This window comes from the organism of the source record quoted next, unplaced genomic scaffold (genome assembly GCF_019419815.1).
Source record: "Pyrus x bretschneideri cultivar Hongxiangsu unplaced genomic scaffold, Pyrus_bretschneideri_v1 Contig24, whole genome shotgun sequence".
NCBI classification, from domain to species: domain Eukaryota; kingdom Viridiplantae; phylum Streptophyta; class Magnoliopsida; order Rosales; family Rosaceae; genus Pyrus; species Pyrus x bretschneideri.
In genome coordinates this window covers 5,042,922-5,066,223 of record NW_025999546.1, presented here as the reverse complement: position 1 = coordinate 5,066,223, position 23,302 = coordinate 5,042,922, and the positions used below count along the sequence as shown (strand labels likewise).

The 23,302-nt window shown below is 35.0% G+C and overlaps 1 protein-coding gene and 1 long non-coding RNA gene across 3 annotated transcripts; one reads left to right on the top strand and one right to left on the bottom strand.

Annotated features, from left to right (window-relative positions):
• On the top strand, nucleotides 1-2,839 carry LOC125478403. The gene is made up of 3 exons (XR_007259229.1): nucleotides 1-287; nucleotides 956-1,045; nucleotides 1,638-2,839. It is a non-coding gene; the product is annotated as an uncharacterized LOC125478403 (long non-coding RNA).
• A 12,361-nt stretch (nucleotides 2,840-15,200) lies between these two features.
• LOC103957591 (phenylacetaldehyde reductase-like) lies at nucleotides 15,201-18,554 on the bottom strand. Of its 2 annotated transcripts, XM_048586486.1 has the most exons (7): nucleotides 18,269-18,554; nucleotides 16,875-17,044; nucleotides 16,482-16,673; nucleotides 16,217-16,379; nucleotides 15,867-16,053; nucleotides 15,497-15,679; nucleotides 15,201-15,358 (listed from the first exon to the last, which is right to left on the bottom strand). In XM_048586486.1, exons 1-6 carry the CDS (start codon nucleotides 18,375-18,377, stop codon nucleotides 15,535-15,537), a joined length of 966 nt encoding a protein of 321 aa, XP_048442443.1. In that variant the 5' UTR covers nucleotides 18,378-18,554; the 3' UTR covers nucleotides 15,201-15,358; nucleotides 15,497-15,534. The 2 variants fall into 2 exon arrangements, with proteins under 2 accessions (XP_048442443.1, XP_048442442.1); XM_048586485.1 differs by having other exon boundaries at nucleotides 15,201-15,679.
• Nucleotides 18,555-23,302: the final 4,748 nt, after the last annotated feature.

Sequence of the window (23,302 nt, the reverse complement as noted above, 5' to 3'; positions counted from 1 at the left end):
GGACTGGACTGGACTGGACTATAGTCCCTTGTTTGGTCTGCTGCAGGATTAGGTTTAATGAGATTAGGTGGGACTCGCTCGGATTAACCACCTCCTTACGAGGTCTTACCTAGGATCCTCAATTTCGGGCGGACTCGTAAGCCCAGAGAAAATCGTCTTCCCTCATCGTCGTCCTTGCCCTCCCTCATCGTCGTCTTCCTCATCCTCATCTCTGCGTCTTCCTCACCCTCATCTCTACATCTTCCCTCGTCTGCATCTGCTCGCCCTCATCTGCTCCGAGTTGTCTGGTAAACTTCGAATCTTCAATTTATTTGGTCATTTGTTTTGCAGATCGTGATATTAGTGAGATTTATTTGATTTTATTGTTTTGGGTTTGAGAAATTTTGAATCATAGACCTCTGCACTTGAACAAATTAGGGTTTTGATTTTTAGGTCAAATTGAGATTAGAATTTGGGGTTTTCATATTTCAACTTTTCTTTCAAATTTGAACTCAGAAACCATGCATGGCCATAAAATCGACAAGTTTCTTTTGCAGAAGGGACACATACTTCCATCTCTGTTATGTTAGCATAAATTTGTGTGGTTTTTCGTTGTCATGTTCTTGGTTCAAGAATCTTTACTAGTTTCTCTTTTTTATTTTATTAAATTGCATGTAGGGTTGAATGTTTGGGAATTGTTTGGATGAGAAATTATGTGAGCTGAAGAAATTTTTGTTATGCACTCTTTAATGGTTTGTGGTTATGGTCAAACTCGTATCCTCTGTTTGGTTTTGTTTCTGCATTTTTTTTATTTCCTTTTACCTTCCTCAGACCACCTTGTTTGAATGGCATTGGAGATAGGTAGGAAGCAATTCCATATGTCCTGTCAATGCCCAACCATGATATTACAATGTGAATGTTTTGTACCGTGTGGGGTTGATGTTGAACTACAATATTCTGTGGTTGTTGGTTGCAGAAAAGAGGAGCATAAACTGAAGTGGGCAATGCTCAGAACCTAAGGGAAAACAAGTAACAAACTACTCAAAACCCTCGAGTCTAGAAGAAGGTATATTTCCTAAAACCATAGATCAATTTTGGACAGAACGTAGTCCTTGGATGTGTGAAAGTCTGTTGCATCTCTGTGAATATGACTTATGTGATATTATAGAAAAACCAAATTGTTTGTATGTTGGAAATTTGGAATTAGGGTCATAAAATCGACAAGTTTCTTTTGCAGAAGGGACACATACTTCCATCTCTGTTAAGTTAGCATAAATTTGTATGGTTTTTCGTTTTTATATTCTTGGTTCACGAATCTTTACCAGCTTCTCTTTTTTATTTTATTAAATTGCATGTAGGGTTGGATGTTTGGGAATTGTTTGGATGAGAAATTATGTGAGCTGAAGAAATTTTTGTTATGCACTCTTTAATGGTTTGTGGTTATGTTCAAACTCGTATCCTCTATTTGGTTTTGTTTCTGCATTTTCTTTTTATTTCCTTTTACCTTCCTCGGACCACCTTGTTTGAATGGCATTGGAGATAGGCAGGAAGCAATTCCATATGTCCTATCAATGCCCAACCATGATATTACAATGTGAATGTTTTGTACTGCGTGGGGTTGATGCTGAACTGCAATATTTTGTGGTTGTTGGTTGCAGAAAAGAGGAGTATAAACTGAAGTGGGCAGTGCTCAGAACCTAAGGGAAAATAAGTAACAAACGACTCAAAACCCTCGAGTCTAGAAGAAGGTATATTTCCTAAAACCATAGATCAAATTTGGACAGAATGTAGTCCTTGGATGTGTGAAAGTCTGCATTGCATCTATGTGAATATGACTTTTGTGATATTATAGAAAAACCAAACTGTTTGTATTGTTGGAAATTTGGAATTAGGGTTGGTGGAATTTTGATGGATCTGTTAAACATTCTAGTCTCGCAACTGCTGGATTTGTTATCAATGTTTCCAACAGCGTTGTTAAAATTGCAGGAGCTAATCCTACAGGTTTTTCTTCAGTTCTTAAACTTGAGCCTATGTGATTAAAGTTTGGTGTTATGTGCAAATGGCTACGATTAAAGTTTGCTAAAAGTTTGGTCTTAATGGAATAAAAGGTCGTTAATTTTTTTTCCCTGTTGAATTAGATGACCTTGTATCCTTGTGAGTGTCCAGGTATATAACTTCATATACTTTTGGAATGCAACACATTCTATGTAGCTCTATGTTCTATACACTTTAGAAACTTAACAAACAACGAGTAATATTTGAGCAAACCTTAAATTTCCAAACGTGATGTCAACGATCCAATTGTTCATCTTTCACATTCTATGTACCTCTCTCTCTCTATAAATCTAATTTGAAGTGATTGAAAATTGGGTTTTGTGAATTTTTTTTTTTTCTTTTGTTGTTGTTGTTGTATGTTTTGGCTGTGAATTGCCTTGTAGAGCTCTGTTGAACACTAGGTTACATTGCTATGCAAAATTGAGGCATTTTTGACTCCATCAAGACTCGTGTCCATAAGGAGCAAGGCATTTGTCCCAGTTTTGGGGGTATTAGTTTGGATAATTTCAACTTGCAAATAAGCAAGCTCATATTTCATATATTTTGGATGTATGCAAATTATAGTTTGGATAATTTCAACTTGCAAATCAGCCGTAGGTAACTTCTTAGATTAAGCTCTTTGGGCATGATTTCTTAATTGACTAATCTTATTTTAGGGCGTTGGACACATGTATTGGAGCTATTAAAATAGAACCATAATGTAATCCTAGTCTAAGCAAACACAAATATGGTGAATAATCATGTTTTCATTATCCTGCTTCTTAGTCCGACACTCCACCAAACGCTTCACTAAGTTAGTCCAGCTTAGTCTAGTCTAAGCCAGTCCAACTTAGTCCTTGTAGCTAGTCCAGTCCGAGACAGTCCGGTGCAACAAACGCACCCGTAAAGTATTAGCTAGTGCTCTAGTAAAGCTTGTGTCGTGTGGACCCGTAAGAAAATGCAATTACAACAATCGCGGATTTGTTTGTCTTCCACTAATGACGGGATTTGATTTCCAGCACATGTTCTCTCTCCCATTCGCTGGGCCCACACGCTACATTATACCCGTCATTAGCGCATTTGTACACCCAGCGCTGCATGTTTCTACACCTAGCACTTTCAAATAGAAGCAAGCAGTCCAATTTTAGTGGTATCTTCACTACTAATTTATTCGTCAATCTTCACATTTATTGGGTAATTAATAACTAATAATTATATATTGTATTGTTGTTTATGTTTGAGCAGCTGAGAAAATTAATCTACTCCAACTTCTGAAGCTTTCCTTCAAATGAGAAAATATAGATCTACTCTAATTTCTAGTTTCAAAATGAGGGTTGAGAAAAGAAAAAAAATTAAATAATAATAATGTTGCTCTTTTGTCAAGTGTCTTCATTTTATAAGATGTAAGATGAAAGGCTAATATTGCTTTGATGTAAGCTTGAATACTGCTAAAACAATGTAACCATTAGAAGACTACCAGTGAAACAACATTGTACACTAAAAGTAAAGGGATGATGAGATATAATAATGTTCATTTATGTTGATAATATAATCCACACTAGGAGCTGCCAAGAATTAATGAATGAATTTAAATTGGTTTCCAGAATCTACAGTAAAAGTAGAAGGGATGATGAGATATTAGTAGTATTATTATTATTATAAATTGGTTTCTAGAATTTTAGTTTATTTATCAGATGCTATGAAATTAGCCTGAGGGCCATCTTCCAAATGGAAGCAAGTACCCTGAAGGCTCTCCATTTTTAATGTCCTTCTCAGAGGACAGAGGCTAAAAATAAAAGTTTTAGGATAAATTTCAAAAAACTCTAATAATCTCACACAATTCGAATACTTCTTTTCTCCATTTCGCAACTTTCTCTTGGAGTCAAAATCTCATGCCCTTTAAGTATTGGAATTCTTGATTTTCATGAGTATAATTACTAGATTTTGAGTGGACTCCGCCTATTTTTTCATTCTTTAAAAGTTATTAAATGATCAAACTACAGAATCAATTTAGAAAGAATCTAATTCCTTTTTTTTTTTTCCACTTCCATTCCACTTTAGTAAACATATAAATATACCCTTCTGAAGAAATCTCAAATTTAAATTTTGGTTCCACAATTAATTAAACAAAATTATAACTGACCTTTTCACAAGTTCTGAACGGTTACAATCAGACAATGAGGAATGAGGAAATTTAAGGCTAAAACCCTTTATTATGGGGACAAAGAAAGTCATAAATTAGAGTCCATTTGGAATGAGAAGATTTCAAACCTCAGTCCAATATCGATTACAATCAGACAATGAGGATCCGAGGGGAACCTCATCCGTACTTTTTAAACCCATTTACAATTTTACTTTATTCATCGATCTTCACAAATTATATTATTAAATTTAGTATGCTATGAAATTTCTTTGATTGAATCCCAATCATTCTACTTTAGTCTAGTGGCATAATAAACTAAAACATAATTATTCTACTTTAGTCTACGAGATTTGATTTTCAACAAATGTTCTTTCTCTCACTCCCTAGCCCCACACGTTACTATATATTATAAGAAAAACTAATAACAAGAATTTCAAAACTTTAAATTTTAACCAAAAGCTATGTAATAACTTTATTTAAAGATTAAGATAAAGCCCAATAATAAACCAGTTTAATTTAAATAGCCCAAATATTGAGTTTCCAATTTTACCCATGACTGCAAACTTTTGTCCGTTTAATATATTTATTTTATCTCCTTCCCACATTTCTTCCTGACATTCGAAACCTTTCATTTTTTTTTCTTTTTAATTTCACATCGCAGCTCCATCTCTGTCACCCATGCAAAATCCACAAATTAGATCCCCAAACTTCATTTTCAGCCATCTCTATCTCGAAGGGGAGGCAGTATGGAGTGATCAATATTGACTGCTGAGCCAACGGAAGTCGATATTAAGAGGATATTAGAGTTGGAGAAGGTTGTGCTGTCGAATTTTAATCCAGTCTAATCTAGGGCTCGTGGACATCTTCCACCACAAAATTCAAAAATTCGAGGAATTCATCGACAAACACCTCAAACCAGACCTCGTTTGCGCCATTGCACAACGGCACCGTTTCATAGACCCTCTCCCAACTACTTTATTGAAGCCATTTTCTGTGGTTTTCTTTGCCGACATTACCAAGCTCCAATTGCAGCAAATTTAATTGCTCATCAAATTAAATTGTTTGTTTGTTTTTTTTTTTTTTTTTTGGGTGTAGTGATTCTTGTTTTGCAGAGACAAGGTGTTAGAGCAACAAATTTTTGTATCCTTTTCTATTTTCCCTCTTTCGTTATGACTAATTAAATTTTACCCGCATGTGATTTTTTTTTTTTTTTTTTTTAAATTCGACAATTGGGAAATGCAATCCCATTTGGTGATGTTTGGTTGTTGAAGGTGTTTTCTTGACTTTTATTTAAATTAAAGCTCGGATTTGTGGAAGAACATATAGAATTTGGAGAAAATAGTGTGACCAGTCTTAGGACTTCGGTTAATCTTGGCTCTGAAGCTCATGTAAGAGTATAACTTGAATTCATTAAATCATTCAATTCTTGTTTTATGACTATGGTTGAAGAAGATGTGGTATATGGACCTGAAAGCTGTAAACTATGTAGTCCATTGATCTTGAAAAATTGTAGTTGTACACCCATGGATGTATTTCGTATGAATCAATTCTACTTCTATTGACAAGGCTAAACATAATCTTCTTTTTTGTGATAACACGTCCCTAATTTTCACTGTAATTTCCTTTCTGTTTGTGTAATTTGACGTTTTTACCCTTTTGGGGAAAAGTGTAATATGACGTGGATGTTGTTTTCGACTGTTGTTTTTTTCTTGGTTTCGTACTTAAATTGTACTCGTTGTTATGAATGCGTGAGCGCGTGTTAGACTCGAATCGGATATGTAATGAAAAAGTTACACCTTGTTAAAGTACGTTAACCACGAGTATTTTTGTACACGCAAATACGAATTTACAATGTCTAAAACACTGTAAGCAACCTGATTTGTACATTAAAGGTTGTACAAACTTTGAAGGTCAAACAATCCCACAAAAAGGGGATCTATGTTTCCTTTCCCTCACACAAACAGCCAATCACTTTCCAAAAATCACTCTCCCCCATTCCTTTTCCTGGTTTCTCTCCTCACTGCCCAATTAGATTCTTCTCTCCTCACGCATAGCATACAGTGATTTAAAAAATGCAAGCGTGTGCATGAAGGCTAGTGAATCATAAACCAAACACAATAGTTTGGGATGTAGTTGGATGAGCATGGGTGCTTGGTGAATCAAGAAACTTCATGGATCTAGGATACCAGTCAACACGCATACAATATAAGTTAGGAATGAAGATTGTCGTATTAATTAGTTATATCAAAAGATTTTTTGGCATCCGGAGGATTATTCTTCCATAGAAATTTCAAAAGATGATAAAGTTGAACTAATCAAATTTCAACAAGTAAAAATCAACTATTTATATATATGAGGATCCGGATTGATGTGTTATGTTGATTTGAAGAATGGTCTTGAAGTTATGGAATGAGACAATCATTTAAAATTAACAAAAAAAAAATGTAATAATCAGAAAATGGGTTGTCTAAATGGTGGGGGTCCTCATTGACACATGACCTAAAATAGAGGAAAAATCATACAGTTTACTTTTTAAGTCTTTAGGGAACAAGAGTGGCAGGTTCCAAGTTGGAAATAATGCAATTTTCATCTTAAGAGGCTGTAATGCCGGTTATAAAAAAGATCTTTCACACGTGGATAATAATGTGATTAAATTATTTGTCAAATGCTTTTTTTTTTTTTTTTGTTTTTGTTTTGGTTGAACAAACGGTATTATCTACATTAAGGGGGAGGGGAGTTGTGGACTTAGCCTCACAATGGGCTAGCAATAATGTGATTCAATCAGTTGTTAATTAAATATTATTTTCTCTATTCTTAATATAAATTCAATAGAGATCGATTTTATTATGTGAATTTAGCTGCTTTAATTGATTTATGAGAGGTTTTTTCTAGCATAATCTAAGATTATTTATTTACTTCAAATATTTTACTTTTCTTTTGACAATTTACGCATATAAATACATATAAAACGTGTAAGTCAAGCAAAGCATGTCGTGATTCAAAAAATGTTTTTTGCACGCGCATGAGCGTGTGCATGAAGGCTAGTGTATATATATGCAAAGTTGCAAACAAAATTGCAACTTGGTCTGCTAAGGTATAGCCTTCAACCAAATTGATGTATATTTGTGGATCTAACATATTTCTCCTTAGGTCTTATGTATTTTCTAACTAGTTTAATCTTGTTAAGGAATCCGAAATTTTATCCATTTTTATATTATTAAAAAATTCAATGTTTTTCTATTAAGGGGTCCGAAATAGTCAGTTTCAAAAATAGTGTGCTCGTATTCATTTTCATAAAGTTAGTTTAAGACATAATGTACTCGTGTTCAGTTTCATAAATAGCGTACCTGTTTTCAGTTTCATAAATAATGTACTCGTGTTTAGTTTTAGAAATAGTGTACCCGTGCAATTTCATAAATAGTCAGTTATAGTGTATTTGTTTTCAGTTTCATAAATAGTGTACTTGTGTTCAGTTTCATAAATAGTGTACCCATTTTTAGTTTCATAAATAGTGTACCCGTGTTCAGTTTCATAAATAGTTATTTTCAAAAAATAGTGTACTCGTGTTGAGTTTCAGAGATTTTTTATTACCCATGTTTAGTTTTAGAAATAGTCAATTTTAGAAAAGTCTGCGTTCAATTTAAAAATAATGGTAGTACCGGTTTCAGTTTGAGATATTGATAGTACCCGTGTGAAATTCGAGAAATAGTTATGTTCAATTTAAGAAATAGTGATAGTACCAGTGTTCAGTTTAATAAATAGTCGTTGTTTAGTTCTAGAAATAATTAGTGTTCAGTTTAAGAAATATTAATAGTTTCCGTGTTGAGTTTCAAAATAGTCAGTGTTCAATTCTAAAAATAATTAGTTTTTAGTTCAATGTGAACTTTAGTGAACCACTAATATGACACGTGAACTAAAGGATACAACTTCAACTTTTGGGAGCAAATGCATGAATGTGTCGTCAGTCATCACCTATGGTTGGTCTAAGAAAAGAATGAATTATCCCCACCGTTTCTTAAGAGATTGGTCACCCTCTCCTCTTAAAAGATGTTGACAATGCACAAATATATATACCACTTTTAGATTTGGCCAAGAAACACTGAAACATCGACTTGATAATCTTTGGTTTTACTTACAGATGTGGTGCATCTAAGATTTCCATTTATATGGTTAATGGTGTCTGATTAATCCGAAGAAGAAAAGGTCCACAACATCCAAAACTCTGTATTGGAAAGCGAACTAGATAGCATTTGATATTTCTACACGTCTTTTATCTTGTTTGTTAGGTTCAATGGGCCTAATTTATTGGGACTCCCATTTCTTTCCACATGTCCCAGAAAAAACCAAAACGCAGCACAAAGGACCATAGCAAAGTGGCGAAATTCGGGTTTTGGGAAAAAATTCTGGTGGCCGGAGGTGCGGGCACAAACTGCAGCATAAATAGACAGCCACCGTGGTTTCCAATTTTCGGCCGACCCAGAGGTGCTTAAGACTCACTCCTGGACTTGGATTTTGGCAAGCAGATGGGCAGCCACCCCCTCCCTCCTCTATAGCTCCACCACTGGCTGCCAGATCATAGTTTCCATTCTTAAAACAGACATATGATATTTCAACATCAAGAATAACTCCACATCTTTTCTACCAGGATCGATGATAATTGTCATCAGCGCCTTTTTGAAAAATTATTTTTGCCTATGTTGGGGCAAGTTTGGAAACTTATTTTTGTCCTTGTTGGGCTCTGTAATTCAATCCGTGTAGAATTTGGGCTCTTGTCTTTATGGTTAATTTTGAAGTGTTTTTGGTTAAAGAAAATTATAGGATGGCTTTTGGTTAAAATAATCTTGATTCAAGCCATTAAAGCTCCCTATTAAATATTTGTATCCTTGATACCATTTAACAGTGCAAAATCCACTCTTTCAAGTTTATTGACATTAATTGGATACATGAATTCAGATGAATCATTTCAAAATTACATGTACGAAATTTTAAAATTAGACACTATTTTTGGAATTACAGCAAAATCATCCATACTATCCTTGAAACGGAACCAAAATAATTCACACTATTTCTAAAACTACAACAAAATAACTCGCACTATTTATGAAACTACAATAAAATAGCCACACTATTTTTGAAATTGAACAAAAAATTTACCAGCAAAATAACATATACTATTGCTTGAACTACAACAAAATAACTCACACTAATTCTAATAGGGAACAAAATAAAAAGCAGTACTAAAAGGCATGCATTCACTCAAGGTTCATTTGGTTGAAAAAAAAAGTTTAAAATAGCAAATTCGGGGTTGGATAAGAGAAACAGGTCGTTTGGCAAAGTATGTGATATAAAATCAATGTTCATTTTCTTGCCATACAAACACTGTTTATGATTTGGACAATGTTGTTCAATTCTATCTGCCCAAGTTTTTCTGAATATTATGGTGTGCATGTGACTCCTAATTATTTTCCTTAGTTGATAAGAACACAAACATGCAATTGGAATTAATGGGATATAATATTGTGGGAGTCTCTTATTAATTGAAACAAAAAGGTTTGACATGTTTACTTTGTTGGATTTTTCACAATTACATATTTATAACGGAACCAAAATAACTCACATTATTTCTGAAACTACAGCAGAATAACTCACTTTATTTATGAAACTGAACCAAAATAATCAACATTATTTGTTGAAATACAACAAAACTACACATATATTGAAATTGAACCAAAATAATTCACACTATTTCTGGAACTACAGCAAAAGAACCTACACTATATTTGAAGCAAAACCAAAATAACCCACACTATCTCTGGAACTACAATAAAATAACTCACACTATTTATGGAACTACAGCAAAATAACTCATACTATTTATGAAACTGAACCAAAATAACACACACTATTTCTGGAAGGAAACAAAATAAACACTATTTTTGAAAATACAGCAAAATAACGAACACTATTTCTAAAACCGAACAAAAATAATTCACACTATTTTTGGAATTACAGCAAGATAACCCATACTTCTAAAACTGAACTAATATAACTCACATTATTTATGGAACTACAACAAAATTACACGCTATTTCTCAAAATTAAAGCAAAATAACCTACATTATTTATGAAACTGGACCAAAATAACTTACACTATTTATGGAATTACAACAAAATTACACACTATTTTTTAAAATTAAACTAAAATAACCCATACTATTTCTAGAAGGGAACCAAATAACTACTATTTATGGAACTATAATAAAATAACTCACACTATTTTAGAACTGAACCAAAATAACCCATCCTAATAAGTAACAATGAATGTACTTACGACAGTGACTTTAATTATTAGACTATCAGTCAATTAGGCAACCAGAAGTTGGATTACCAAATTTGTGAAACCCCACCCCCAAAACTTTATGAAATTTCACAATTTCCCTACAAGTTTATGACATTTGCAGTTGGTCCTCTATCCTCACGCAATTAGAATTACCTTTTCAGATTTCTCCTCCTCTCTTTGGTTGCCACGTGGCAACCCTCCCCTTGCCCTTTTTCTTTCTCTTCTCCCCGAGTCTCTCACAGCTCACTCTTCTCTCTCTCTCTCCCTCGCTCTCGGCCCTCTCCTTCCTATCTCAAAAACCAACCCTCCTCGAGGGTTTTCACTCAAACAACAACACAACAACAACTTAAACACCACCATCATCACCCCTGTGTTTTCAGAAACGAAGAAAGAACCCCCAAACCTTTCTATCCGTCTCGGCCTACACTATTCATCGTCTTCTCAGACATGTTTCGTGATTTTCCGACGTTAGTAAGCTTCTAAAAACCCTTGGGATGTGTTTTAGGGGATCGAAGCTTGTTTTAAGTTATGTATATGTGTGAATCGCAGAAAATAGCTCGGAGTAGCTTTTCCAAATTTTTCAACGAGCACCGCCCCTTTCAAGTCATTTTTCGGCCAAACCACGGCGAGTTAGCTGTCTTTCAATATACCATTCTCTTCATCTCGTTGAGTACTACAACTTTGATTTTTAAATCACTCGATTTGGTTTAGTAACGAAAAAGTTATGGACGTTTGAAATGGTACCCAAAAACCCGCCAATTCGTTGGCCTGGAACCCGCCAATTCATTGGTCTAGCCACTCACATATAATTGCATGTATAAAATGAAAACGAACACCGGTCAATATGTTACTGCTGGTCTCAGTAATTGAAAGTTGATTTTTTGCTAGGGACATGGATCCTCTCAAGATTCATATGTTCTAATCCTAAGGATTCATCAATCTAGACTATTGAAATTTGATCTAACGGTTACAAATATGAGCTTATTTTAAAAGTTATAATAAATTTAACTGTTGAATCAAATTTCAATGACCTAAATTGATCGATCCCTAGAATTAGGACACGTGGATCCCAAGAGAATCCATGTCCGTTTGCCAGTGCTCTAGTAAATTGGAAGACTCAATCATTCTATTGGCTTAATAAAGTATTGATTGCTTACAGTCATACAAATGAAAGCACAGTCATCTACTTTAGTCTAGTGGCTTAATAAAGTATTGATTGATTACACCATTCCATACATAAAATAAAAATAAAGATTTGTCACAATCTTTATATATAAAGTCAACAATCTTTTTTGGGATCATAAGCTTGATCAAAAAATTTGAACAAAAAAGCTCCTAAAACAAAAATTTCAAAAGCAACAAAAATAATGCACGGTATTTTCATCATTTTAACAATATTTTTTAATAATTAATTTTTTTTGTACAATTATTATTTTTAATTAGTACTTCACAATATGCTAGTAATAATGTGATTCAATCAGTTGTTCATTAAATATTATTTTCTCTATTTTTAAACACGTTCAAAGCATCTTAAGAGACGTGTAATGCTGGTTATAAAAAAAATCTTTTGCGCGCCCATAATAATGTGATTAAATTAGTTGTCAAATGATTGTTTTTTTTTTTTTTGAACAAACGATATTATGTACAATGTGAATTCAGTTGGTTGATTGGTTTGTGAGGGGTTTTTTTTTTTTTTTCTAGCATGAACTAATATTATTCATTTACTTCAAATATTTAACTTTTCTTTTGTCAATTCACGCATATAAATACATTTAAAACGTATAAGTCACGCGTAGCTCACCGTGATTCAAAAAATACCTTCTGCACGCATATGAGTGTGTGTATAAAGGCTAGTTATAGATAATGACATCCATACTTTGACATTTTAGCTTTCACACCCCATGTTATCATGACCAAATCTACTTCTGATGCAATGCAACATCAGCTTCCACTTGGCCAATATTTTCCTACCTGAGTGATCAGCTTGTAAAAACCATGTCACATGACATATCATGGATTTGGATTTCATCTGGATCCAAGTTATGGGGATTTTAAAGATTTTTACATCTTAACCGTTTATCATACATTGTGCAGTTAAAAATTATTTTAAATTTATTTATTTAAAATCAAATATAAATAATACCTAACGAAAACTAATCGTACGATATATGATTAACGATCATGATGTGAGAATCCTTAAAATTCCCGAGTATCCTCATCCATATATCACAACTACAGTCTACTGAGCATTCTACTACTCATGCAATATCAAACATCTTCGTGGACTTTATTGTGGCCCATTCATTGGTCACGGTCTAAACCTCCAGGTCAGATCGTGCGGCAGAGACTGATGGAGATAAAAGTGTGATTGTGATATTGCCAGAATATTAGAGAGTGAGTTAGTATATGGTATTTGACAACTTAACCTTCAGATTGGAGGTCTGGACAGCAGTATAAGCAAAGAACCAGCTGAATTCAACTTCACCTTTTGTGTAGGTCAGCAAGAAAGTCTGAAAACCTTCAAATGCACGGTGATTGGGTGAGAGATGTAGCCTGGGCAGCCAGCTTGGGACTGCTAAAGTCCACGTAGTCGCAAGTGCTTCACAGAATCCCTAGCCATTTGAGTGTAGTCTCTGAAATCCCCAATTCCAATGCTGCTGCTTCTTCACCAATAAAGGGAAAGGGAAAGGGAAAGGGAAAGGGTCATGGCTACTCTGCTCACGCCTGCTCGGCATTCCATCCCGCTGTGGTCTTTGCCGGGCCGTTAATCCCATGGACAATTACAAGCTCTGCGTTTGGGGTTTTCCAGAGCAATTGCTGGCTACGGAATCTCCACTTCCAGGGTTCCTACGAGGAAGGAGGAGGTTGGTAATCTCTCCGGCCATGGACACTGAATGCAGCTGACGCCGTCATCGTCGTCCACAATGCTCCGGCTCACACCACTGTCGAAATCCCCGTTACCTGTTACCAGGCCACTGCTTCATTCCACTGATAATTTTTTGAATTGGGTACTGATTGAATTGTTATTTGTGGGCTATCTTGTAACAATGTATGCGAGATGGGGAAGCTTGACTTGGGGGAACAGGTTTTCAGTATGGTGAATAAGAAGGATGTTGTTTCATGGATTCCTTGATCTCAAGTTATGGCATTCATGGATATGGAAAAAAGGCAATACAAATTTTTCAAGACATGATCAATCATGGAGTTTCACCGAGTCACATTTCATGGCTTGTAGTCATGCAGGTCTTGTTCAAAAGGGGAAAATATTGTTTGATTCTATGGTTAAAGAACATGGATTATATAAAAGTGTTGAGCACTACGCTTGTATGGTGGATCTTCCTGGTCGTGCCAATCGGTTAGATGAAGCAGCCAAAGTCATAGATAATATGCGGATTGAGCCAGGAGCTAAAGTTTGGGGCGCTCTTCTTGGATCATGTAGAATACATTGTAACGTTGAGCTAGTGAGAGAGCAAGTAGAAGGCTATTTGAGCTTGAGCCTAGGAATGCTGGAAACTACGTACTTCTAGCTGATATTTATGCTGAAGCCAAGTTGTGGGACGGAGTAAAAAGAGTGAAGAAGCATTTAGAAGCTTGAGAACTCCGAAAGGTCCCAGGTCGGAGTTGGATTGAAGTTAAAAGGAAGATATACTCATTCATTTCCATTTACGAGTTTAACCCACAGATGGAGCAGCTCCATGCATTGTTGGCTGAATTGTCAGCAGAGATGAAAGACCAGGGATATAAGCCGCAAACTAAAGTTGTCCTGTATGGTCTCCATGAGGAAGAGAAGGAACGAATAGTATTAGGCCATAGTGAAAAATTAGCAATTGCATTTGGACTCATAAATTCCGAAAGAGGGTTATTAGGATTTCCAAGAACTTAAAGTTATGTGAAGATTGTCACCCCGTTACAAAGTTCATTTCCAAATTCGCCAATAGAGAGATTCTGGTTCGAGATGTGAATCGGTTTCACCATTTCCGTGACGGGGTTTGTTCATGTGGAGATTATTGGTAGTTCCAGGTAGATATTTTTTCCTAAATATAAAGGGGAGACTTTTGAGGTTTATGGAGATCTTAAAGATGTATAGTGTATACTAGGAACACCGTTAAGAATTAATAAAAAAATTTGCTATTTTATGATTCATATGTTGGTTTGTGATCTTGTAACTCTCTTCTCTTCTTTGTACTCAATTGGATTGACATCCATAAATTAAATGATTGATTTGTAATCACAGACTGCATGTGCATTCTTTTCATGGTGGATGTACATTGGGACGAAGGTGGTCCCAGGACCACTCAAGGCTGGGAAAGAAGCATGTGAAGGTCCAATGGAGATCCTTCAAATATTTGGTACATGTTTCTTTTTTACCAAGTGTGATGTAATGCTTGTTAGGCATATTCACGGCAGCACTCGGCAGTTTGTGTCGACAACATTCAATAAATGCCTTCGATAGCACTCATGAGATTGCTTCAGCAAATGTTGATATTTGTTGACATATGCATAATATGGTTCGATTGGTGATAGCAAGCCCACTAAGTGCTCCCTTAATAAACTGAAATTTGTTTGCGCACTTTGCACTATGTTTCTATCTAAAAAACTTGGACCTCTAACATTAGGATCTCCAAAGTTCAAATTCTGAATCGCCGTCTGAATCTAAATCCTAATTATGCATATGCATATATTATTGAAATAAAACCGAAAAAATATTGAAAAGTTCTAATAATTTTTATTATTAAACCAAAGGGTACGTTGCTCAATTGGTAAACTTCATCTTCAAACAAGGGATATGTTGCTCTGATCCAGAGTTTTCACCCTTGGAAGGTTCTGACTCCCGAGTTCGATTCTTCCTTTCCCCAATATCACTTGTATAAAGAAAGAAAAAACATATTCAAACAACCTTTCTTAAATTCAGCCATCAAGAGTTGATAGCAACTTCTGAACATTTGTGCGCCATTGCGAATAAATTTAGAAAATCTGAACATGAATAATGTAATGTTCACCGTCTCTTGAGAGATTGTGCAGAAACAAACACTTGAATTCAAAGCTTGAGGAAGCCCTTCTCTTTGAGGCTTTCAATAGTGTCCCTAAGACTTTCTTTCAATGGAAGAAAATCAACTCCCAAACTTTTTGCTTTTTCCTTTGATATTTGATAGCCTGGTTCACAAGGTTTGTCATCATCACATCTGCCAAACAATGCAAGAAACAGATATGCCTTAAAAATTTACCTCATTCGGCAAGCTTTGATCAATGGCAGTACTTAATGAATATGAAAACTGGGAATTTGATCGACAGCAATCTTTTGAAGATCGATCCGCATAAACTTGAAGAAACAAAATACAAATTTGTGGGATTTTGAAAATGAAAACTTACTTTTCAGGTGGGAAAAAAGTGGGATGGAGTTCATGTAAAATACTCAGAGCCTTGGACGTGGGTGTAACATGGCCAACCAAACAATATCTGCCACTAGCCGAAGGGACTTCAAATGCTTGAACATGAGCAGAGGCAACATCTCTGACATCACTAGATGGATAATTTGAACTGATTATACTTGGGATATCTGTGTAGAAACGAAACATTTAAAACTTGAATCACAAGAAATACTTGAAACTTGCATCACATGAATCATCTAATTTGCTACGAAACAGCCTGCGATCATCTACAAACAATCATGTTCTGCCCTAACCAAGAAAGAGAGAAATAATCCGGTTGTGGAAGTGTACCATTTTTGAGATTCAGAATCATCTCCACAGTGAGATTAAGAGTTGGCTGTAGGAGCGGACCAATCACATATGATGGATTGATTGTAACCAAGTCAATCCCATTTTCTTTGGAAAATTTCCAAGCAGCCTCCTCAGCTAAAGTTTTTGAAAGAAAATACCATTCCTGCACATAATTAGACATGGAAATTTCACAAATTCATTAAAGAATAAAAGCTGAAAAGTTGGAAGAAAATAATACGTATGTATGGGAACACACAAAACGTACCTTCAACTGCTCACAAATTGCTGGATCCGAATACCATGTTTCGTCAATTACCACATCAGGGTTCAATGGTCTTCCATTCACCCCGACTGCCGCCATGGAAGATGTTAAAATCACTCTCTTGACAGTAGGAAATTTTACGCACGATTTTAGAACATTGAGTGTTCCCTTCACTGCAGGGTCAATTAGTTCTGTCTGAGACGCAGAACGAAAGAATCATTCAGTGTTTACATAAAGAATATGTATACTGAAAAGAGAGAAAGAGTCCGTACCATTGGGTAACCTAGAAATTTAACAAGAATTTCATGGCAAAAGCACACTTAGTCCTCAGTAATTTGATAGGGTTTCCAATCTGATCAAAGTTCAACTATATATGTAAGTAAAAGGATGAAGTACCTGCGGATCAGTGGCTGAAAATTGTACAGGTGATGCTGTATGAAAAACACCTTCACATCCATCGACTGCAGAGTCGAAAGATCCTTCTTCTAATAAATTTGCTTTGAACAACTGAAGCCTTTCTTTTGCTCCATCAAGTGAGAGCAGGTGTTCTGTTTTCCTTGAATCATCTGCATGCATACACAAAACATTCATAATATGTCCTTGAAATGATCCGAATTGCCATTCAGCACTAAAATACTCTATCCGAAAAAAATACTCAAAGAACTTGTAATTAATATCCTTGTAATAAAAGTATTTGGTGATTGAGAAAAAAAAAAAAAAAAAAAAAAGAACGAAAAGAAAGTGTTTTGTACTCTACCCATATATAGAACAATTTCTACCTCTTCCCTTGCTACATCTTCGCCTTTACACGAGGGAAATGATTTCTGCACATATTTTTTCATATTTTACGTATTCATGTTTAATTTTGTCTCGATATATTCAATCTAAAAACTAAAAATAATAAAAAAAATATATAGAAAAAGACAAGAACCAGAAGTGTGTAGAAATCGTTTTCCTTGACTATATTGCCCACTTGGCTAGTTGGCTCACTGCAAAATTCAATCCATATTTAATTATTTTCTTCGGAATTTGAAATTTCTTTATATATGTTATATCCAAGACTCAAAAAAATGTGGGTCGATTTTCAGTTGAAACTACAAGTCTACAATTCATCTTCAAGTCTAGAGTAAAATGAGCATAAGAGTTTATTGTTGTAACTTGTAACAAACATTTATTTGTTTACCAAAAAAAAAAAAAAAACATTTATTTAACCGCGTTAATCGCTTGTGTTAAAAGTTACATCGAAATTTTGTTTACAAAAATCTGAAATTTCGTTTCAAAAGCATTCAAAAGTAGTCTTTCGAAGAGAAATAATTGAAAAGTGCTTTTTCAGAAGTTAGAATGTGCTTTTATACTGCATAGACATAGAGACTAGTAGTTTTTCGTGGAACTGAATCCTCTCCTGAGCTCTGGATGGGGATCCTCTTGAGTAGCTTATCCGGACCGTTGAAATTTGATCCAACGGCTCCAAATAGGGAGCCCCTCTAAAATTATAATATTTGGAGCCGTTGGATCAAGTTTAAACGGTCCGAATAGGCTGCTCATGAGGATCGTCATCCTGAGCTCAGGAGGTTCCAATTCCATTTTTCGTTACCAAACATTGTCATAGGTGCACTATTTATCTCTTACAGCGCTAGCCTCTAGGCCATGAATTGTTAATCAATAAAAACCCAGACTTTAAAGAATGAAAATTATTGAAACAACTTGTTTTCTATATGTATATATAAGATGAGCAAGATTATTAAACGAGAAACTAAGAAAATGGTAGGGAGGGAGATATATATACTGACTTGGTTCACGAACAGTGGCTTTGACAATATAACCTCGTTGCAGTAAGAGCTTCACCAGCCATGATGCTATGTAACCGGAGGCTCCTGTTACGCACACCACCTTCGTCATCTTCTCTCTTTAAATCTCTCTCTCTCTCTCTATGTGTGTAAGCTCAGAAAGAAGGTTTATCTTAGACATATAGTTGCCAGAGTTGGTGCTTTTATGGTGCGGTGAGAGATCAGAAATGTCAATGAAGGCAGCGGCAGCTAAACACAGCCGTCGTTCATTCAAATTCGTGGACGACAAAAATGGAAACAAATAGTTGTTTATTCTGTATCACATAAAAAATTATATCTTAAGAAACTATTATTAACACAATAAAAAAACTCATAGTCGTCTTTTGTAAAATATGTTATTATATATAGTGTTTGGTTAATCTAGGGAAATTAAATGGGTAAACTAAACTTTTTAAATCAAATAACATAAACATTGATGTTTAGATTATTACTTAATTACTGAGCAATGTGCTTATTTCTTATTGGTGATACATAATTTAGATTGCAAAATTAGTTTATATATTTAGTTTCCTTAGCACTATTTATAATACATCACACTCAAAGAGCCTAAAAATACACTAAATACAAAGAAACATGGACCCAAAACACACACAAAAAAGCCCAAAGTCTACTTGGAGCCCATCACTTGCAAACCATAAAAATAGGAAAAACCCTGAGCACCCACAGCTATTGGAGCTGCATTCCCCACTGCCGATGCTTCCCCAAAGCACACAGTGGTAGAGCTAGAATTTTATGTGAGAAGGGGCCTCACATAAATGTCCAAAAAAAAAGAAAAACAAAGAGATAATGTTGATAAGAGAGCAGAATGCATGCTTGAATTGTTAGCTAATTAAAATTTTTTAGGCGCTAAATGTTTTTTTTCATGTTGAAATTAACCTTCTAATATCAAGTCAATATAGAGAGTAATTAATAAAAAATTAGGGAGGATTAAGAGAAATAAACCTTCCAATATCAAGTTAATGAAAAATCGGATGGATTGAGAATTTTCGAAAAAAAAAAAATGGATTGAGAATTTAAAGAACAAATATATGAAATTTTATAAATAGAGAACATAGAGATTTATAAACATTAATATTGTTTTGGGTTGGAATTTGGAGGACAAATATATGAAATTTCACGAAGGAGAGGAGGAAAACTCAAAGTTTATTATTTTTCGTGTTGGACAATGTGAAAAAATATTTTTCTTTTCAGGGTGATTTGGACAAAAATTAATTTTAACTTGACTCAAAACACTTAAAAACACAAGTTTGGACAGATTCTAACTAATTTGAAACAACAAATAAAAGGGGATTGGGTTTTTGACGAATTTAAAGTAAAGACAAGTAGATTAAAGACTTAAACAAGTTTGGCACGAAATTGGGGGAAATTATGGGTGATTGGCTAGCTAGAGGGTTCTTTTCCACACATAACACACTTGCATACAAATCGATTTCCAGTTGTTTTTCCAATAAACCATGAACCTCAACGCCCCAAATTAACCGTGAACAACACTAATTAACCCTCAGATTTTCCTTAAGTTATTGAATTGGATGGAATATGCATCGGCAACCAAATTATTCTTCAATAGTTCCCTACATGAACAACATAATAAAGATACAATCAAAGATCATTAAGCTTTGTGAAAATCATAAACATTGACAAGACATTCGTAACTATGAATAGCATGATACTTCTACCAGGAATTTACTTAACACGATTGTGACTATCAACCTCCACTACTTATAAATATATAAGTTCATAATAATTAGGTGAAACTCCCTTATATTCTAGCATTAAATTCATGCATGTAAACTAAGTATGCATCCTTAATCAACAAACAAGAATAAGTTCTGAATCTAACAGTTAAGTAAATTGCATTCATGAATTATGAAATCACAACTGGAAGTAATCAATTCATATTGCAAATATGTTCATGGCCTTGAATTCTCCTCTAGCTAAAACGAGTGTAGCTCCTCATGTTCGCAATTAAGCAAAGATAACTTAAATTAAACATTGAAAACAAAAGATAGAATACCCCTAGAAACGTTCCAGCAATCCAAGCTCGAATGGCAGGGTACGGCTCCAAGGGTCTCCTCTCCTTCCTCCTTGCAAAGCTGCGGCACAAGGGTGATTTTTGTGTATGATGGATGTGTGGTGTGAATTGTGGTGAGAGATGGGTGATGAATGATAGGTGCAGCACTATGTATTTATAGGGAGAAAGGAAGGCATGACGAGGGTTGAAAAGGAGGGGAATTAGGATTCCAAATCAACAAGGGAATAGGACACTCTCCATCAGATTCCAAGGAAGACAAGGAATGATCCTTGCGGCATGAAACATGACTTCTAGAAGGGATACATGTAGCATACTTTTAGGGATAGGGATAGGGCTTCTAGAAACCTAATTTGTAGGTATCCTAGTGTCATTGGATGTCCTCCTTGCAGCTGGAATTAAGGTAGATAAGGTTAGGATAGGATAAGATAAGATACGGTTGGATAAGGTTTGGATAAGATAGGGTAATTTGGATAATGTTTCCTTCTTCTTAGCTGATTCCTTATCTTCCAAGTCTTTGATTTAATTCTTCCAGATGTTAAGCACATTCCTAGCCCTTCTTGAACTTCAAATTTGTCCATCCACCTTGCTCCATGCATGTGCTATCCATTCCAAGCCCAAAACTACTCTAAAATGCTCCAAATTGCACTTTCTTGCCAACTTTGTCATTTGAACCTACAAACACACAAAAATAGCTTAAATCACTATAATAAATAGAAACTAACTAAATAAATGCAAGGAAATAGGCTAACAAAGTCGCATAAATATGCTCCTATCAATATGTTTCCATAACTTCACAAAACATTTTGCCGTTTTTCACTATAAATAAACCCGAATACTCTTCTCGAGAAAACATTAGAAATTCATGATTTCATAGCAACTAACGAGTCACTCAAAATGGTTTAGAACAAGAGAATTATTTCCGTAACACAATCAAACTAGCTATTGGTGTTGTTAAGTTTCTTTAGTCCTACAAATCTATATCATTTCAAGTTGTAATCTTTGAATATGCATACCAAGAATGATGAAGTTCATGTTCAATCGAATCGATGAATTACCAGATTATATGAATACGTTCTGCCCAGTTTAGGATATGACTAATACATCTCTTTTATAATTACTATAAATGTTTTTTTTATTGTCTATTCTAAATGTTTTATAATTACTATTCTGTAGTTTAGTGGTTGTAGGTAACCACCACAGAATCTCTTTCATCCTCTTCTTCTTCGTCTTCCTCATCATCAAGAGGAAGAGAGGGAGCTGCTAGCAGACTTGGAGTTGGAGGTCAAGCAGACTAGACTCCCAATCTTTCTGGATCTAATGTGGCCTGTCAACGCCGGTGGAGAAGTGTGAAGAGAATGGAGCATCGGTTGGGGCTACGGACGGACTACTCTTTGAACTTGCAAAGAAGAACAGACACATAAACTGTTTCAGAAACAAGTTTTTGGAATTTTGGAGAGGTAATAATATTCATGTGCATTGAAGGATCAGAGGGTATGTTGCTGTAATTTGTATTGCCAACTGTAAAGGAAGTTTTCGTTGTTGTAGTCAGTTTTTTAGTCAACTAATTAGAGGACTTAGCTTGTGTATGTTACTAGATTGTATAGGATTTGTAGTTACACACAATTTTTCTTCTTACATAGTAGGTACTAAACAATACCTTAGTTTGAATATTTAAATATTCAAAATCCAAAAGCCTTTTTTTTTTTTTTTTTTTAAATTTTGGGAAATCTCGACGGTACAAGAGAAATTTTATTGATAAAGTAAAAATAAGTTACACTTAGTCAGGGGAGACATAAACCTAATTTCTCATAGTACAAGGAAAAAAAAAGCTAAAAAAAAAAAACCATGAAAAAGAAGGGGGGGGACATAAAACCTTACCCTTCTAGAAACGAAAACAATAATGGTACAGTGAAAAGAGGGGGGGGACATGAAACCTAACCTCTCTAAAAGCAAACCTAAAAGGTCTAAACCTGCAAAACAAATCAAGCAGGTTAAGAAAAGATCATAAGAAAGTCAGACAAACTTGTATGCCGAGATGCACATTAAGTTAAGAAGCGAAAGCCAGGAAACCCAACATAGTCTGAAAACAAAGCAGCATGAGTTGCCACTGGAGGGGAATCATGCAATACCAAAGTTGGTGAAGACAAGCCCATGTTAGCAAAATTGTCTGCAACAACGTTTCCCTCGCGATATATGTGAGAGGCGTAGAAACTCGTCTTCCAAATACAGTCCAAACAAATAGACCATTGTGTACAAAGAGGCCAAGGAGGAACAAAATCAATTGATTGGAGAGCAGAAATAACACTAGAAGAGTCACTTGCCAACCAAAGACAATGCCAACCCAACAAATATGCAAACTCTATACCAATAATAATTGCTGATAATTCTGCAAAGAAAGAGTTACGAAGACAGATCCCTTGGCAGAAACCGCCAAGAAATTGACCATAACAATCCCTGAAATCTCCTCCACAGGCAGTAGGACCAGGATTTCCTTTACACAAACCATCTGTATTAAGTTTAATCCAAGGAAACCAAGGAGAAGACTAAAGCACAGGACGAACAGTCGACGCCTTGCAAGGAATAGATTGGATCCACAAAGAAGAAATGATATGTGTGTCAAAACTCTGAGTGTAACCAGGAATAAACTTCCCACCATACACAATCCCAATGTATATAGACATGCAAAGGCAATGAAAATATATTGGGCGACCCTAAAAAATAAACTTATTTTGAGCTTTGCAAATAGCTGAAATAGTAGAAAGACCCACAAAAATCCAAAAATTATACAACTGTTTGGAAAAAGGGTTTATGTATATAAGCATCCCAAAAGATAGCCAAAGAAGTAGATAAAGGCAAAGGGGTACCAAATTGACATGCTAACCACCTCTGAAGTTGCCTAGATATCTGATAACCAAAGAAAAGATGAACAGTAGATTCTTTAGAAT